This window comes from Charadrius vociferus, unplaced genomic scaffold (assembly GCF_000708025.1).
Source record: "Charadrius vociferus isolate BGI_N301 unplaced genomic scaffold, ASM70802v2 scaffold423, whole genome shotgun sequence".
Lineage (NCBI taxonomy): Eukaryota > Metazoa > Chordata > Aves > Charadriiformes > Charadriidae > Charadrius > Charadrius vociferus.
The window spans coordinates 3,477,337-3,489,570 of record NW_009648149.1 but is presented as its reverse complement, the minus strand read 5'-3'; the positions used below and the strand labels follow the sequence as shown (position 1 = coordinate 3,489,570).

Sequence of the window (12,234 nt, the reverse complement as noted above, 5' to 3'; positions counted from 1 at the left end):
AAAAAAAAAAAAGCTGTTTTTCTTCACCGCCCTTTACAAAGTATTATTTCTAACTGTCTTAATGTGTGTTTACAGCTAGAAAGGACTCGCGCCTTAAAAATGACTTCTTGGCGTTATTGTCTGTCCGGGACTTGTGTGTGGATTTTGCTGTCGCTGCTGCTAGTTCAGGTTCTCTCCAGGTAGGAAGGAAGTGAAAGGGGTCTTCGTTCTTAAATTAATAACGATACTCACATTTAGACTTCATTCATCCCTTTTGCTGCAGTTGCATTGGCAGGTTAGGTTGCTTTTTCTGTTAATGAAAATTAACAAATTCTGTTCTTAGGGAGCATTTTTTTCCATCGCTATTAACAAACAGCCACCACGCTGTAATCGTCCCTCATCAGAGACTGGGTAATGGGGGCTCTGAGAGGACAGGACAGGACAGGACCTCACTTTCCATTCAGAGGTGTGTCCTGCCGCTTCGTGAAGTAACACCATCCTTGTAATGTCCGTTCGCGATAACTTCTTAAATGAGACAACTTCAGTATAAAACCATTAGTTTTAGATGTAATAACAGGGGTTGCATTGTGCCCGTTGGGCTCGAATCCGCAGTCTCTGTGACCTTCTCCTGATGCTGTTCCATTAATTTCAGTGGAGCTATTACTGATGCCTTCCTGCGTTGATGGGAAGAGCCTGCGTTTTTTTCCAGTGGAATAAATGTGCCTGTTTTGTGTTAGCATTCTTCTTAGAAGTCCTTTTCACATCTTTAGCATAATGGTGGGGAAGAAATGTAACGGGATGGAAGAAAAATGCGCTGCAATGACCATTGTCTTTTGAAGGAAAATGAGCTTCTTTCTCATTTCAGTAATTTTTCCTTCAGGCCCTTTCGGAACTGTAGAGTTTGTTTCATTCCTAAGTTTAGCCAGAGGGAGCTTTTACAGGTATTAGCTTTTAAGGCAATGAGTGGCCCCTGCATAAATGACTGTTGCTGATTGATCATGTGAGGACAGGCTGGACCAAACACACCTCCTGAAGAAGTTAATCTTACCAGCTTTGCCAGCTGGAGTCAGTGACACATGTCTGCAAAGTCTTTCCTTTTTTTCTCCTAAAGAAAAAGAGGGGGGGGAAAGGCAAGAAATTAAAACCCAACCTTAAATTGCCTTTCTCTTCCTTCCCCTACAAAAACCCAGCTTAACACAAGGCTAATCAGAGTAAGGTTGTAGCTATTTGTTATTTTCACTACCAAAAAAATGTCAGTCTTCCCCCACGTTTGTGAGCTTGCATTGCCTCTTGTGCTGTCAAAAAGTTGTTGACAGACTTTTATGCAATAATACAATGAAATGGCAGAAAAACATGCTAGGAATGGCTTGGGCAGTAGATTGCTGTTTTTCTTGCCCTACCTACAGATCTCAGAAGCAGTGCATCTGTGTGAGTACCTTCAGGCTCTGAAGACACTGGCACCCTGACATCTTCACACTTTCTTCAATTACACTATCACTGGTTAGGTTTTACTTACTTCTCTCCACTGGGAGCGTATTTTAAGTAACATGGTTTAGTCTCTGTCCTGCTTTTGATCCCAATTCAGTGGAGAATAACACATGGAAAAGTAAATACAGTTCTAGATTCTCCTTTTAAAGTGAGGAGGGTATGTATAGCATCAGCGATGGTGTGTGCTCCCGGTCCAAGTTGATTAATTACATGAGATAGTTCACTTTCTTCACATCATCATCTGATGTTACCGGAACTTAGCTAAAAATATGGTGAAGGTTGCAGTGATGTATCACTGGATCAACTGTTGATGTCCCACAAGAGGTCCTGTTGAAGCAGGAGCTCTTAATTTTTCAGCTGTCTATGCAAGGGTTTGGGCTACCAAATATCATCAAGAAAACCTGTATCAACTGTTTTAAAGCGAACAATTCACAGAATACATGCAGCGAAGGGAGCTCTGTTAATTAATAGCAAATTGCATGTTAGTAAGTGGTGCTGGTGGACTACAAAGGGAGTTCTGTCCCGTTTTCTCATATTTCTTAGAAACAGGGATAAAGGTAGTATATATTCTTTCTGTATTATTGCCAGTTTAGGTTGCTTTTAAGGTGAAATCTGTCTTATTTCAGAAAGAGTGCTCTGTCTTCTCTTCAGAAAGGTGCTCTGTCTTATCTTGCAGTTCAGAAAGAGTCAGTGCATTTCAGCCCCCTCCTCCCCCCCCCCGAATTTGTGAGCAGTTTTTACAAAATTAATCTGCACTGTAGTGGTTTTCACCACCATTTTGCCACTCTCATTTTTGTAATACAGCTGGACAACTGTAGAAAACACAGTCAAATCAGAAGAGAGCCTTTTTTTGCACTGCAAGTGATAATTGGAAGGGATGGAAAGTAAACACTCATTTTATGACAGAATTCTGCTAATCTTTTGCTGTTACCTATCTAGCAAGTTAATTCGGTACAAAATTATGCCACTTACTACATACATTTTCAGTACTATGCACTTTCTGCCTTGTACATGTACAGCAAAACATCTTGCACTTTGTATTTCAGTTCCTCCAATGCATGTAAATTTTGGCTTGGAAAATTCATTATTAGAAATCTGAAACTAATGCTGTTTTAAAAATCAAGATTTGTTTATTGGTGCTCAGGACCCCTGATGTGGGGAGAAAAGTGCTTATTGTATTCTATTCAGCAGAAAAGAATAGCACCTACTCTTATTTAGTGAAATGCATTGTAGCTCTTCATTTCGCTGCCGATTAGAATGAGAGTATTCGTATGCCAGCACAGCTTATATGCTGTAGATCAGCTTGTTGTGCAATAGAGAGCTGTTGGAGAACATTATATTTTATTTAGTTTTGTATAGTAATTTTATTGGTGTGTATTTGGAATGAAATGCTTTTATTGCTTATTCATGGAACATGTGATTGCTTCTCAGTCCCTGGAAGTGGAGGATTCTGCAAGTTTATTACTGTTTCTGGTCATGTTAGGCTTAAGTACCAAAGCGGGCTGGTGGTGATACGATACCCTGTGTTCTCAGTGCCCATGGATATGTTTATATTTTTGTTTTTACAGAAGCAGAATTGAACGTCTTACAAGACAGCGATGGCTTTTTCTCTAGAATTTGAATATGGAGGCCACAGGGACAGATGAAGTAGAAAAGATAAAATCAAAGTTTATGTCTGCATGGCACAACATGAAATACAGTAAGTGAAACACTGAACAGTAAAATCCTGTCTCCACTGAAATGAATGGAATTTTACTTCTTGACATGAATGGGATCATGATTCAGAAACTTCACTAATATTAATAATAAAAATGCAATATGGCACTTGAAACCATTTTTACTTTGATATTATGAACAGCCTGAGTAAACAAAGTTGTTCAGCTTTTCTTTTTTTCAGAGACATTTGCACTATTCCTTTTTTAAATGACTTATTTTGAAAACAGTAAATACATTGTGTACACGACCCCAGATTTGCATGGACTTTTAAACAGGGATAATATGGGCTCATCTGTATAAAGATATTTTATTTTTTATATGTACTTTTCTGGAAAAAATAGGATGGTGTGTGAAATACAAACTCCACTTGAAGAATATATTGCACACACTTGAATAATGTACTTTTCCACAGTTGAACATCCGTAATTTGTTTATAAGCAACCAGATTTTCAGGTGTGCCCTTCACTAATCTGTCCTTAACCTTAATTTTTCTACTTTCCCTCTAGGATTGAGGTTGCTCAGATTTACCACCAGGCTTCTGATAAATTTTGTTAATTCTCATAACTGAGCCTTGGATATGTCTGGCAAGAAGAAAAGATACTTTTCTTCTACTTTCTCTAAGGCTATCACATGGCTGAAGGGGAATAGTAGTCATTACACCCTATATGTCATAGGAAAAGTTCAAGAAACTCTATGGACCTAGGGTATAAAAAACCATAGGATTTAGACTTAAGTGAAAAAAGCCGCTGTCTGGGGACGTTGTCAAAACCTAAAAAGCAAATTCCGTCCCTTTGAATTTGTACCACTTATACTACTCTTTTCGTGTCTGAAATTTGCAATTTAATTTTGTGATGAAATATATTTGTTTAATCCTACGGGAAAAGCAGTACTCTTCATGCATTTTCAGTGGTCATATGTGAAGTTACTTTTATGTTATTATAGGAGTTGGATGAGGTAGATACCTCAAGATACCTCAAGATACCTCAAGAATGAGGTAATGAACTCACAATAAAGACAAAGCAACTTAAGCTCCGCGTTAGCATTTCTGTGTCCTAACAATTTCTGCGCAGTAGTACCATTCTATTAATACTCAAACATTCATATATGGGTAACATCGTTAGTTTTAAACCAGAACTTTAATCTGTGTTTTGTAGAACTATTAAACCTTTGTTATTTATGAAAGCAAAAGCCAATTTCAGTATATTTTCTCTATGTTCCCCTTTCGTGGGTTACCTTTGGCATAATCAGATGCTATTAGAAATTCCTTTTTGGAATGCTTTAGTCACAAATTCGTATATTTTTTTTGCATCCATTTTAGGTTGGGTGTTGAAAACAAAAACTTACTTCAGTAGAAACTCTCCAGTCTTTCTGCTGGGAAAATGTTACCACTTCAAAACTGATGGTATGTACATAGCACTTAACTCATTCCAGTCTTGTTCTCTGTGGATATATTTTTAATCTTCTAGAAAGACCACTACTAATAATTACCCAATTCAAAATGTGAATATGAAAATCTTAGAAATCACTTGCATGTCCAATGCCACCACTAATGCAACCCATCCAAACCTGCTTTATTCAGATTTTACACTGAAGTCTTGTTCTTTCTGTAAATATTAGTGCTGTAATTTGCAATTTACTTTGTTTACCTATTTCTTTCTAAAAACTCCTGAATGAAATAGGGACAATACCTGTACAAAGAGTCACTACACCAGCACCTTAGTGACCGTTTTCCAGCGTGCAGTTTTCTAAGAATCTCTCTATTTGACCATATACGTTTAGGTGAATGAAGCAGTTGCTTACTTGCAAGTCAACAGTTCCACTGGCACAGTGATGTTGGCTCCGTTGTTCTTTTTCTTTTCTTTTTTTTTTTTTTTCTCCCCAGCTGGCACATTTCTATTATGTTTGCCTTCCAGTTTTCCTTGCTTGTATTTGAAGCGATTGTTACTTTTGCAGATTTGCCTGATTTTTCTAACAGAATGCTTGTATGTGTTTTACTTACCTTCTAATAACAGAAGTTATAACTTAAACTGTGCTTTGCCCTACAGAATCTGGCGAACTCTCTACAGATGGGTCCAATTTTGATAAAATCAACACGGAGATTTCAGGCAACGTTGAGGAGTTTCGTAAAGATTTTATTTCTAGAATATGGCTGACTTACAGAGAGGAATTTCCTCAGATAAAGGGGTCTGCATTAACAACAGACTGTGGTTGGGGTTGCACGCTGAGAACTGGTCAAATGCTGCTGGCTCAAGGTCTTATGCTTCATTTTCTTGGCAGAGGTAAGTTACGAGAGAAGATCTCTAGATTTGGTATGATAAGCACAGGTGTTCTGCAGGGAGTGTGATGGGCTTTATGTAGCCAGAATCAAAAGGGTGTGCTGGTTTTGGTTCTGGACTTCCTGTCATTGACATTGGACTTGTTCCGTGGCATCAGAGCAGTGATGTAGTTGACCTACTTTCCATTTCTGAGAAAGGGAATACCAAGGTGCGGCAAAGGAAGATACTGGAAACTCCACAGAAGCTAGCTGTGAAGTAAAATACCACAAAAATTTGTGATCCCATACCTGGGATTCTCTTGAATATTGCTCGTTTCTTAAACTCAAGGTGTGGAAATAGGTTCCACAGCCCATAGCTGTGGGCTATGGTAAAAGTGGTGTTCTTTTATCAGTTCTAAAGTTGTACATTATTCAATTCTTCTAGTATTCATATATTGAGTTAATAGAGGGATTCTAATCTAATTTCAATACATCATTCTTAGTGTTGAAATTTTCACTATTTCATTTCCTCCCTTCCCCCCTGAGTACTCACAGAGGAACTTCCCTTTTTTTCCTATCATTGTCTATCTCAAAATCCTCCCTCAGTCATGGCTCTTTCAAAGAAGTAGCTTTAGGAGACTCGGAACACTTTCAAAGGCTAAGCATGCGCATTCTGCCCATTCTTCCAAGCTGAGCCAAGTCCTGCGTAGAGGTATTTTTGGTTCTCATCATTAACCACCTTTTCTTGCCATCCACTTCCCCATGCTTTTCATAATCGACCACTTTGCCCCTTTCAAACAGTCAGTCCTGCCCTGTCGCCACTGCTTGTTGTCAAAATGATCCAAGACGTGGGCCTGACGCCACCCAGGCATGATAGTTAGAGAGAATACAGTGTATTGTTTACTCAGCCATTTGTTGGATCCCAGGAATACTTTAGCCGAAGATAGTTCTGAAAGCCTGTTTTGATAATACTTTGTACTCGCTGTGCAAATATGATGTAAGCTGTGAACAGAGTCCCAAACCAGCTGCATCACAAAGTCATCTTTCTTGGCAGTGTCACGACCGAATTGTCAGATTGGCTTACTGAATGTTCCTTTGGCGGTAGATATTTAAGTCATAAAACATACATTATCCCTTTCAACTGACTGCAAATATCAGAACGTATGAAAATACTTCTGCTGAGAACACAAATCCCTTAAATACAACTTCTGTTATACATACATTTAAAGAAATAAAAAAAATTGATCAGAAAACTACCTGTGAGTTGGGATGTGTAATGGCTCATTCTCAAGTAACCCCAAACAAAAAAGCCCCAGGTTTATATCTTTAAAATCCGTGGTTACAAAGAATTCCTTGCACCGCCCCCCATGCATCGTAATCTGGAAAGTGATTTGGTGATTCCAGAGTGCTAGTGCTTCTGTGGCAATCCAAATGTGTAGAAAAATGGGAGTATGTATGATCTTTCTGGAGTACTTTTCTCATCACCTAGTCTTCTGACAGCTGGTGAATTATCTTTTGAAAAGCTTTTTATGAGGTCTGGGTAGCTTTTCAAACGTATTTAAGTGTTTCCGTGAAGTTTTTCATCGCTGTTTACTCTTTTCCCAGAGATGTTTTCATTATAGTTTAATGGTATTGTTTCTGTTACAAAGCAAAACTTGACTGTGGTTACTAGCTGGAATACTTCCACTTCCACTGCTACGTGGAATGTTCCAGATATTGCTGAATGATGTTGTAAATGAGTTTTTATTTTAGATATTAAGGTACTGCTAAGTTTTACTTTGAAATGCCTGTGCTTAAGGCGCTGACTTAAATTTGAAGCTCACAGTACAGGAGTAGCAAAATCTGTGATGTTACATTGAGCTTATGCATGCATCTGCCTGGGTCTGCAGTGAAAAATTAACACGAAGTTTCACAGGGGTGTCACTTGTGGTAAGGGGCATTGACGTGTGGTGGCTGTCACACTGTAATGAGTGGGTGACATGGATTACGGCCATTACCAGCAGTAGTTGTGACACTACTGGAACCCCAAGTTAGATTCTACAATTAAAATATAGTTGCCTCTGTGCTTCCTCTTTGTTTCTCAAAGACTTTTACGTGGATACTTCAGTAAGAGTTACGAGGAGGGCTGCGGTTCTTGCTCTCTGTCAGGAAAGGTCCCTCTCGCCGCTGTAATGGCATCTTTCTGAACCTCCAGGAGCTTACCCAGATGTGGCTGGCTGAGGGAAAGCACCTCATCTGTAGGGTTTGTTCCTTCCTCGCACGTGGCAGCCTTCCTCTTGCCTGCTGGGGCGTGCTCCGCAGGATGCGTTCGGGTCTAACAGACTGCGGGTCACTGTGCTGCGGCGGTTTCCTCGCATGCCCTGTGTTGCAGGTAGTTGTTTGAACTTGTGGGAGAGGTTTTTCCATCATCTGACAAGGGAAGTGTTGCTGTTCTCTAGATTTGCTGTTTTTTTTGCCGCTATGCTGTAAGAGGAACGCTGCATGTAGGATGCATTGTTAGAGAAACCTTTTGCTAGAAATGCAGACTGTAGATACTGTGCTGAATAATATTTAAACAAGTTTGTCTTGTAATCTAGGTAAAGAATTCATAAACTTAGTGAATAAAGAAATCTTGACTATTTTTCTGCTGATCTCCTTTGGCATTTTGGCAGGAAGAAGTGCTTGCTTTTACATGAATAATTCCTCAGGTTTGTCTATTTTTTTTAATAATGTGACAAACCAGAAGAAATAACAACAGCTTTTGAAACTGCTTGTTTGACTTGGATAAAACTTGTTAGATGGTACTTAATAGCTAATTTTCGTATTTTTAATATGTAAAATAGTTCTAATTCTGTGCCTTATGTATCTTAACTGACTGGGATCATAGAGTCTGACCTACTATTTCAGATAGCATAAACTGCTAACAAATGTACTGTTGGTAGTATTTTGTTTCACCTATCATTCAGCAGAAAATAAAAGCAAATTGTATTTCACTGGAATTCTTTGTTTACATTTTAACACTGACATTTGGATCTCGATATGTAAAGTACATATTACTGGTTTGGGGAACATGGGGGAGAAGGGGATGTGCCTTGCTAATTATACTAAAAAGTTAGTATTAAGTCTAATATGCATCTTAAAATTTGTGCTGCAGCCTGGGTCTGGCCAGATGCGTTGGACATTGACAATTCAGATTCTGAATCGTGGACAGCCCATACGGTGAAAAAGCTGACGGCATCATTCGAAGCATCGCTTACAGCAGAAAGAGAACCCAAGATCCTGTCAAATCGTCACCAGGGAACGTTAAAGAGAAACTGTGATGACAATGAAAAGAGAAATGAAGTTTATCACAGAAAAATAATCTCTTGGTTTGGCGACTCTCCGCTGGCAGCTTTTGGCTTACATCAGCTAATAGAATATGGAAAGAAGTCTGGAAAAATTGCTGGAGATTGGTACGGGCCTGCAGTTGTTGCACACATTTTAAGGTAAAAATACCTTTATTCTTTGTTGTTATCGTGCCTTACACATTACAGGAGAAGCATTTCAAAGTGTCATGAGATTACTTCAGCTTAATTGAGCATCTAACTGTTCATTATTGGCTTTGTAAAACGTCCATATTAGTAGCAATTCTAGAGATTTTTCACAGGCAGGAAGGGAAATAGCGGTAGGTGCAGAAACAGAACTCTCAGCCTTTGTTCAATCTTATTTCAGGAAAAAAACGACATTCCCGTTTTCCTGTACCTTGGGCAGTAGAAGTCCCAAGTATCTCTCCCAAACCGGGGGTTTTAAGGAGAGCTGCATTTAATGAAATGTTCTAAAAACTAACCACTCTTTCAACCTTGGAACATGCATAACATTATAGATTTTTTTTTTTTTTTATACTGTAACCTGGGGGCTATAATGTACTGATAGTGTAATGAAATGTCAGAGCTAAAATTGATGTTTTCAGCATTTCTTTGCACACATCAAATTCTTGTGAAACTGTAAATGTATGGGACTATTAATATTATAATTATATCACAGTAAAAGTAAAGGGTCTATGACATTCAGTGTGGTTAAAAAAAAAAAAAAAGTCGAAAGTCAAATTTCTCCATACTATGTGCCTTTACATGCTATTTCTTTGAATACTACTGATTGGTTTGGTTTGGTTTTTTTATAGCCTTATATGCTTATGCTTTTAGTGGATTCCAGTTTACCTATAAACTGAATCACTAATAAGTCATTTAAGCTACAGAAGTCAGAGTTCATACTATCTATATAGTATATATCTATATATATGTGAAAAGTACATTAATCTTAAGTGAACCTGTACTGAAATAATCAGATGTGTATGTGTGCATACATGCTAATGAATAGAGGGATGCGAGAGGTTAGCATTATTCGTGTATTTTCTTCTGGGTTGTTTTTTTTTTCTGATGATAGGAACTGTCAGAATTCTTTTTTCTTGCTTTAAATTGCAGTAGTCTGTTTACCTAACGGGAGCGGGGGGTGGGGAGGATTTGGTTCAGAATTCCATTCAACACAATCCCACTGGTGATTTCCAACTGCAAAGGTTCCTTTCCTACATCTCCTTTCTCTCTCACAGCAGCACTAACAATGTATAGCTCTCTCATAACTTGAGAACGACTGTATTAAACGATTCTTCAAAATATATGGTGAAATAAAGGGATAGTGACCATTTAATGCAAGCGTGTATTGAAGTCAGAGGCTAATCTTCTATTTTGAACAGTTTAATTTCTTTACATATGTTGTCCTTGATTGATGATCATGCTTCAAACTATCGACATATATTTTCTTTTTAGTTTTTAGGTCCATTACTCTTACTCTTTTGAGGATAGCCTAGTATTGCAATTTTCTTTTTGAAAGTTTTGGTGAAACCTTACAGCTTTTTATGTGCAAGCCTTTATTTCCATAGACATGAGGTGCTAATTTGTGGCTAGTTAGATGAACTGAGGTCAACTAAAGAGATCTATTGAGATGAAAATAATATTTTTGTCAGCAAATTTAACCTTTGTTATCCCAATGTGCATGACAGAAAATCGTTACAAACAGAAAGAAATTAGGTAGCGAATACAAATTTCATTGTAATTTAATGTGTTTCTTTGGGCTTTTTTTTTTGTGTGTGGTTTTCATTGTTTCTTCTAAATAGCCAGACATTGTCATCTTTGCTTGGCAATACCACATTGCAATATACACCGATCTTGGTATCCAGTGTTTAAAAACAAACAAACAACACCCCCCTGAATCTGCATCAGAAACAGAAGGTGTCATGAATTAAAAAAACCAAAGAAACAAAACCCCAAAAAACCAAACCCCAAAAAACCCCAACAGCAAACAATTAAAACCAACCTGTTTCTAAAAATAAAATTAATTATATTTATTTACTGTTAATTTCTTTAAAATCAGAGATGAGTTAAATAGTTTTGTGTTTGTACTTAGAAAAGCTGTTGAAGAAGCAAGAGACCCTGAGCTACAAGGAGTAACAGTCTATGTTGCTCAGGATTGTACAGGTAAATGTTGTGATTATGTAGATTTTTGCAAATATTTTAGATGCTTTTTATGCCTTCCAGTAAGCACTTAACAATAGAGCTCTAAAGGTAAAAATAAAGTAAAAAATGGATCCTCAGAATTGAGATTCTGTAGACAAAGGTGTTCTTGGTACATGCAGATGTTTGTTCTCTTTGAGAATCAGACATCACAACTTGAAAGCTTTGTACATTGCTTGTTTGGTATCTTACAGTGGAAAAGTGGCATTCAAATCCAGCAAGATAACTTTTTCTTACCATTTGCCTGTTGTGATTTTTTGTGTTGGATTTAAATCACTTAATAATCTGCTTTGTACACACTCCAATGTTGTTTTAGCAATTAGCTAGGAAGAAATTCCGTATCTTATTAAAAATAAACCCCCCCAAACAACTGAAAAATATTTCAGTCTAGTTAGAGTAGATTTGTTAGTTACCTTTTTTTGTCTTTTGCATCACAGGATTCTCTTTTACCCATTTTTCTAGAGGGGAAACACCCACTGCACCAGTCCCTTAGTAGTAAGAGGTCATTCTCGCTTGGAGTTCAAAGATGCGAGCAGGATAGTGAATCTGAGTCAGTGGTAATCTTTCTTCTGCTCCAATGTGGCATTTTAACTAATCAGTAACAGGCAGAGGAGCTTAGAGCTCTGGATGTTCAAAAGCAGAAAATGATGACAAGATAAACTAAACGTGTAGTGAAACTTAACGCTAATGACTGTAGTCTTTCAAAGCTAAGCACAATGTATTACTTCAGTAGCCATGTTCAGCTGCCAGAAATTCTAGTTATGTCATAACTGATCTTGGGATGGGACAGACAAGACCGACATCCCTGGGTAATCAATCAAACTGGTTTTAAAGAGATACTGTTTAATCATACGCTACAAACCAGTTTCACCTGACTTCCTGTGACAGTGGCAACTTTTAAAATTCAATTAATTTTTCGCTTCTTTGTTCCGGTGAGGATTTTTTGCATCTCATAGTTTGGAGGGAATAAGCAGTAATACTACATTAAGTTTTTTCACTTATTTTCGGGAACTGTGTTGTGTTAACTTTAGACAGTGAACTTTGAGTATTTATTAAAATCAATTACTGTCTTTTTTTTCCTTTAACATGTAGATGTTTCTGTTAGGTGTAGGCTTTCCAGTTTTAAATTACTCCTTTTAGAAGAAGTTTATATCAAGTGAATAAATATTTATTGGTTTTCTCCTAACCTAGCAGCAGCACATTACCATTCTACAGAATATTGCTGCAAATAAGGCGGCATAACACTGTTTTTCATCAGTCGCTCAGGAGTTA

At 37.7% G+C, this 12,234-nt stretch overlaps 1 protein-coding gene across 1 annotated transcript in view; it reads left to right on the top strand.

The window, feature by feature from the left end:
• Positions 1–3,036: 3,036 nt before the first annotated feature.
• Positions 3,037–12,234, top strand: part of ATG4C (autophagy related 4C, cysteine peptidase) — a 22,773-nt gene continuing 13,575 nt past the window's right edge. The window contains exons 1-5 of the mRNA XM_009883977.1: positions 3,037–3,166; positions 4,502–4,585; positions 5,229–5,462; positions 8,571–8,901; positions 10,856–10,926. Of these exons, the coding sequence (XP_009882279.1) occupies positions 3,091–3,166; positions 4,502–4,585; positions 5,229–5,462; positions 8,571–8,901; positions 10,856–10,926 (796 nt within the window). The 5' untranslated portion in view covers positions 3,037–3,090. The remainder of the gene's footprint in view (positions 3,167–4,501; positions 4,586–5,228; positions 5,463–8,570; positions 8,902–10,855; positions 10,927–12,234) is intronic.